Source organism: Octopus bimaculoides, chromosome 6 (assembly GCF_046866305.1).
Source record: "Octopus bimaculoides isolate indiv1 chromosome 6, ASM4686630v1, whole genome shotgun sequence".
NCBI classification, from domain to species: domain Eukaryota; kingdom Metazoa; phylum Mollusca; class Cephalopoda; order Octopoda; family Octopodidae; genus Octopus; species Octopus bimaculoides.
The window spans coordinates 106505712-106513211 of NC_142933.1; the positions used below are offsets into that span (position 1 = coordinate 106505712).

General features: G+C 35.8%; 1 protein-coding gene across 2 annotated transcripts in view; it reads right to left on the reverse strand.

Annotated features, from left to right (window-relative positions):
* Positions 1 to 7500, reverse strand: part of LOC106873093 (uncharacterized) — a 170831-nt gene that overhangs the window by 54665 nt on the left and 108666 nt on the right. For both annotated transcript variants that reach the window (XM_089354379.1, XM_089354378.1), the window contains exon 3: positions 1852 to 1899. In XM_089354379.1, the coding sequence (XP_089210505.1) occupies positions 1852 to 1899 (48 nt within the window). The remainder of the gene's footprint in view (positions 1 to 1851; positions 1900 to 7500) is intronic.

Here is a 7500-nt window from a genome sequence, read left to right on the forward strand (position 1 = left end):
CCCAAGGACAAGTAGAACCACCTGACGAAGACAAAGGAGATCCTGAACCAGCTGAGAGATCTTGTTGAGCCAAGGATGATCTGGTTCTTCTGAGATGAAAAGAATTTCTGCCAGGACGAGTTGCAGAACACCCAGACTGACAGGTGGCTTGCCTATAATCCTTCCGATATCCCATCTATCATGGAAACCAAGTTCTTCGAAACTGTGATGATTTTTTTGGTGTGTCTCCAGTGAAGGTGATATCATACTGTCTGACATCCTTGAATAGGATCTTAGGATCAATTCAGACAGCTATGTGAAGCTGCTGGAGAAACAGCAGTCAATCCATGGCTGGAGAAGGTGGCTGCTGAAAGTCCATATGTGTGACAGCAGGATTCGACTCCTTACCATACCTTTGGAAAGAGTCAGAGGTGTTTGTCAGAGAATATCTACAACTTCACCGATCCCAATTTATGGACTCCTAGTTCCCCTGATTGTAATTCTTAAGATTACTGTGTGTAAGGGGGGGGCACATTTGAGAGAGACACCAACCATTCTGCTTGCGGCACCAAGCCCAAACTGGGGGCTGAGATCAAGGAGGTGTTCAAAGATCTTCTTAAAGACTGAGTGAGGAGCATATGTTCCAGGTTCCAGGGCTGTTTTGAAGTCATGGTGGAAGATGAGGGTGGCTATTTTGAAGAAACAATTTATCTCCCAGTCGTGGTCCAGTTGATACCTTTCGGTTTTTTTAAAAATACTTTAATGTTTGGATGGGATACAGTATTTTTTTTTTCTTTTTATGCAAACTGTCAAACATAACCCAAACACCCTATATTTAATGACATAAAGATAGTGAACTCACAGAATCAGTAGAGCATTGGAAAAATGCTTTGTGCTTTTTGTTCCAGCTCTCTACATTTCACTTGTGGTTCATTTTGCCTTTCATCCTTTCAGGGTCAATGAGATATAGGTAATGTTCTGTTATCTCTAGCACTTAGAGGTACATAAAAACTACTTGATCCCTAGATGGAGGTCTACCAATGACTATCGCAAGTCGCAATCATACCCATAAAACAGTAGGGGCTAAATTTGAAATTTTACATCTCTCAGATGGTGGTTCTAACTAAAACAAGAGGTCCATCTCTCCTGGTGTCACTAACTCAGGTTTTACTATGTCCCAATATTGTTTATCTAGGACAGTGGTTCTCAACCATTTTTTGTCTATGGACCCTTTGATTACCATTTTACTCAGATGGACTCCCATACCCATTCAGTTGCGTAGGGTGAACTCGGTAAAATATTAGAGGAGAAACCTGGCTGTTTCTTACAATAAATACATCTAAAGAAAAAAAATTTTCATAGACCCTTAAAATGATACTGTGGACCCATTTACTATTTTGTTTATGTGGACCCCCAAAAATCTTATATGGATCCCCAGGAGTCACGTGGACCCTGATTGAAAACCACTGATCTATAACAACATTATCCAGTAGGCTGTTCTTTTTAAATTGAAGGCTGTGATTTAAATGAGATTTGGCTACTATTTTTAACATACAGCATGACCTCATGCAGTCTCTGTTCTTGATTCAGGATAGATATTACATAGTATCAAGGGTGGTGGATGGCACCTTTTGGTCAACTAGAAGCCATAGTAAAAACGACATGTTCTCATGGTGCTACATAGTGGGACTGAACACAAAACCATATGATTGGGAAGTAAGCTTCTTAACCACGTACACTCGTACGTGTAGGAATCATACAGGAGTTTCATAAACTTTACCAATATGACGACCACCCATAAACGTAAGAAAACAAATATCACAGATCAAATCTATAGACCAAATAACAGATACAGCAAAAGCGGTAACTTACTTTGATCGCAGAAAGGTCAGATTCTGACATCGCTTTCTCATTTGGCACCTGAAATAAATAAATAAATAAATAAATCGTAATTATTGGTGACAGAAGTGACATTACAGTTCTATATTTAAGAGATGAGGAATTATTTACATTATTTACATTTGACGGATATTTGTCCTCGTCTTGTTTGTTGTTAACACAATGTTTTGGCTGATAGACCCTCCAGCCTTCATCAGGTGTCTTGGGGGAAATTTCAAACCTGGGTTTTCATTCCTAAGGTAGTTTTCGATGTTATTATTATTATTATTATTATTATTATTATTATTATTATTACCTAATACATCATCATAGCCATCATCACTCTCACTGTCATTATTATCATCATTATCATTAACTTCATCATTATCATTAACTTCATCATTATCATTAACTTCATCATTGTCCAGTTACATCCCATCTCAGATTTGACTGATGTCTTTCATACTGACCAATACTTCCAGCCCTCTTTCATAAACTATACATTTTACATCACCTACAGCTATATAAATCAATATACATATATAAAACATAACATACAGTAGTGGCCAAAATTGGGGAACAAAAATAAAGCTATTTACCTTTCTACTTCATTTATCTGAATGGGTTTTTTTTATTGTATATACTTTAAAGTATGTTCATTCTTTACAATAAATTTTGTAGGAAGTGATTAATAACTAAATAATTTATGATTAAAAAAAAATGTTTACTTGAGAAATACAAGATGGATAAAATTAGAAAATGTATGACGTAAAATTCAAGAAATCAAAGTTTGCCAGAAATTTTTACAATCCACATAAATCATCATCATCCTCAGCATGTGTACACTCCTTTATTTGAAATTTCTTCAGCACATCTCCATCCGCAGGATTTGACCAATTTCTCACATTGTTCTGACATAATTTTATTCCATTCTTCCTGAAGCTTTTTCCCACAAAATTGTAACATTCACAGGTCAGTGTTCTCTGATCTTATCACCAAATATCTTTCATAAGTTTTCAATGGGATTAAGGTCAGGGTTCTGGGCTGACCAACGCATCACAGTAAGGTTTTCAGTTTCAAACTTCTCCTTAACTATTTTAACACCATGACATGGTGCATTATCCTGCATAAAGATTGGCTGACGAGTTGGCAATGACCTCATAGCTGGGACAAAATGCTGCAGAATGATGTTTTTGCATATGGTTGCATTCACATTATCATGAATCTGGATCAAGGGCCCAACACCTACTGCAGAAATTATTTCTCACACCATTAAACCCACCCCCCTCCAAACTCCACTGATTTCTTCACGCACCTAGGGACCAATCTTTCACTTTTACGATATCTCACATATTGTCTACCATCAGAGCTAACCTGAAGAACACACACGAACACACACGTCACTGAAGAACACACAAAACCTGTTGTCATCCATCCAACGAATGTGCTCGTTGGCAAAGACTAACCTCGCTTTTCAATTCTTCATACTGATTAGAGGTTTGGTGGCAGGAAGTCTGACTTCCTTCAAAATGACGAGCCAGTCTTCCGAGGCACATTCACTCCATAATCACAATTTACTTGGCAAGAAATTCCTGCAACAATACTTAAACAGTCTCTGAATGACAGCCTCTGAGTCACGCAGTCTTGCCGAACACTTGTTCTGTGTCTCCCTCATTTTTCTAATGACATAAACGAGCTTGTTTCTTCATAAAGCTTGGGTATTCTTAGAACAACACTCTCTGATCAGTTTATATCCCTGGCAATAACAGAAATTGTCGTTCCTCCTTTTTTCAATGTGACCACTGGCTTCTATCAGCTTTACATTGGCTTTCCATGATCATTAATTTACCACTGGTCAATATAAATCTCCGTGCAATTAGGTTAACTTAGTTTACATCTGTAGGAGTGTCGCCAGATTTTACTTTTTAAATTTTACACCATTACGTTCTCCAACTTCTGCCATCTTGTATTTTTCAAGTAAACATTTTCTCTATTATAAATCATTTAGTTATTCATCTATTCCACAGACTCAAACACACACACACACACACACACACACACACGATGGGCTTCTTTCAGTTTCTGTCACACAAATTCACCCAAACAGTTTTGATCAGTTAAAGGCTATAGTAGGAGACACTTGCCCAAAGGGTCAAACAGTGGGACTGAACCTGGAACCATATGGTTGAGAAGGAAACTTCTTACCACACAGCTATGACTGTGCAATAATATATATGCAAACTACGTCAGGTACTTTATGTTGTAAGAAAGTTATACTGAGCGAGATAGAGAGAGAGAGAGAGACTCTGTGTGTGTGTGTGTTTGTGTGTGTGTGTGTGTGTGTGTGTGTGAGTGTGCCCCTGCATGGGTGGGTATGTTTATTTGAAACTTGCTTTATATAACTGTCACAAAGCCTTGATATGTTTTATTGTATATTTTATTGTATAAAAATCTATGTCAGTTCTTTTTCAACATTTCTATACACAAAATGTGTTTTGTATCGTAACAGTCATTTTACAATATCACAATACACACACACACACACACATGTGCACATTTATATGTCAACACACAGCTTTGATCACGTACACATGCTCATACACAATTATAAACACCGTCATCATTGTCGTCATCAACATATTCAATCTCTAATGACCAATTAATAAAATTACATACTATTAAGTACTCGCACACGCCCATGCACACTTATACACATGCAAAGGCAACGGCATGTAGATTAATTCCACGTTTACTAATAAATTACACCTCACCCTTAAATACATGAATCCACACACACACACACACACACACAAGATCCAAGAAATTTTTCTACAAACAATATGTATATATATATATATATATATATATATATATATATATATATAAGGAAAGAAAAAGATAAAGAGACCAATGGCAAAGTTAGAATTATATTTTATGTATAAAGTCTTACAGCTGTTTCAGAGAAAATCCAATGTATCCCTTCATCGGAGATGGTGATAGTAGAAGAATGGATTATTACATCTATAAGAGGAGATTTGTAGTAAGAAGTGAGAGCGATGCATAGAAGAAAGAACTTTATACATACACACGCTAATACACAACCTATGTTATATTCCCCACTCATGTTGCTACAACAACAGGGGCAAAACTGGTCGGTATACAGCACTTACTCGGTATTGCCTGTATCTTTAGGGTTTGGTTGACTCCAATACCCTTCATAACCTTTATATATATATATATATATATATATATATATTGATTGATTGAGAAGACCCAGCAACTAAAATGAGATCGCAGCCATGTTAAGAGTACCCCTGATGTGTCGGGCAATACAATATGCTTGAGAAGACCTGTTGAATCAAGCGTGTGTGTGTGTGTGTGTGTGTGTGTGTGTGTGTACATATTACGTATTTTTTACTTCTCTTTTTGTCATTTACTTGTTTCTGTCATTGGACTGTGGCCTTGTTGGAGCACCACCTTGAAGGATATTAGTTATTTTTTTTTTTTAATTTTTAAGTCTGGTACTTATTCTAGCCATCTCTTTTGCTGGAATAATAAGTTATAAGGATGTAAACAAACTAGCACAAGCTATCAAGTAGTGAGGGGAGGATAAACAGACACAAAGACACACACATTGATATACATACACACACACACACACACACACACACACACATATATATATATACACACACACAAAGAGTGTGTGATGGGTAAATTGTCGCCATTTTATATTTTTAATTTCGCATATGCACACTGTTTGTTTTTGATTTTATCAACTACACAGTATAGTAGGGTCAGTTGAAGGAGATTACAAAGTCATCTGGAGGCCGTGGTTGAAGCCAATGGCGATTCTATTGTATAAATTTAGTATTTCAAGATATTTTTTATGTAATTTGGGTAAATATTTCTGTTAAAATGAGATGTCAGTATAATTTTCATTTTTACATAATTTAGACTATGATTTATTAACTGCACCTTGTATATATATATATATATATATATACATGCTTTTTCTACTCTAGGCACAAGGCCCGAAATTTTGGGGGAGGGGGGGCAGTCGATTAGATCGACCCCAGTATGCAAATGGTACTTAATCTATTGACTCCGAAAGGATGAAAGGCAAAGTCAACTTCAGCGGAATTTGAACTTGGAGCATAAAGACAGACAAAATACTGCTAAGGATTTTGCCTGGTGTGCTAATGTTTCTGTCAGCTCGCTACCTTCCACCCTGTGTGTATATATATATATATATATATATATATATATATATATATATATATAACAATATATTTTAAATTAACTACCAACAAAAATAATTGGTAAGCTAACTTAAAAAAATCATCACCAAAATAGCTGAAAAAAAACGACAGTGAAGATATGCAGACTCTTCAAGAATCGATCCTTTTGGTTATATTAATAATAATAAAGGAGTTACGACGCAAAAACGTATAAATTCAAAAGAACATATTTATCTTCTTCGATATATATTTCAGTATAAAGAATTCATTAAGGTGCTTAAATCAAAATTTCTTTACACATCATTCAGGAACAGATATAACATCAGAAAAAATACACTCCATTTAAAAACACAAACCGTTCATGGCGAAAAAATTTCACAATTACAAAAAATGAACAAAATTTTTAAAGTTTTAGCAAAAAGAACGCCACTACCTACATACAGGCATCCGCGTGTGCGCCCGTACACACACGCACACACGTTCATATGCGCACACACGTTCATATATATATATATATCAATTACATGCTGGTGCCATATAAAATGCATCAATTCTGGTGCTACTTAAAAAGCTCCTAGTACACTTCGTAAAATGGTCGGCATTAGGAAGGGCTTCCAGCCACAGAAACTATGCCAAAACAGACAATTGGAGCCTGGTGTAGCTCTCTGGCTTGCCAGCTTCTGTCAAACTGTTCAACTCATACCAGCATGGAAAATGGACACATGATGATGATGATATGCGACAGACTTGGTTGAGTTTTCATCCACGAAATCCACACAGAGGGTTTTCGCCTGCCTGGGACTATAGCTAAAGACACTTGCCTAAGGTGCTGTACAGTAGGTCTGAACTAGAAACCACATAATACAGTTCTATATTTAAGAGATGAGGAATTATGTACATTATTTACATTAAACGGATATTTGTCCTCATCTTGTTTGTTGTTAACACAACATTTCGGCTGATATACCCTCCAGCCTTCATCAGGTGTCTTGGAGAAATTTCAAACCTGGGTTCTCATTCCTAAGGTATTTTTCGATGTTATCATGACTATTATTAGTATTATTAATAATAATAATAATAATAATAATAATAATAATAATAATAATAATAATAATAATAAAGGATTGAGGTAACTCCTCCAGAAGATATAGAGTCAAAATTAAAAGAAAAGTGCCATTTTCATCTAGTTATTTCTTTAATCTGTTGAAGACATTCTTCTTTTAATTTTGTCTCAGTATCTTCTGGAGGAGTTACCTCAATCCTTTATATATTAACCAAAATGAAGTAGATTGACAAAATTATTTTTTGAACCTGTTGAAGACACACAAGATGTCAAAATATATCGTTCACTCGATGACAATGGCACATAACGACAAATATTATTACTATTATAATAATGATG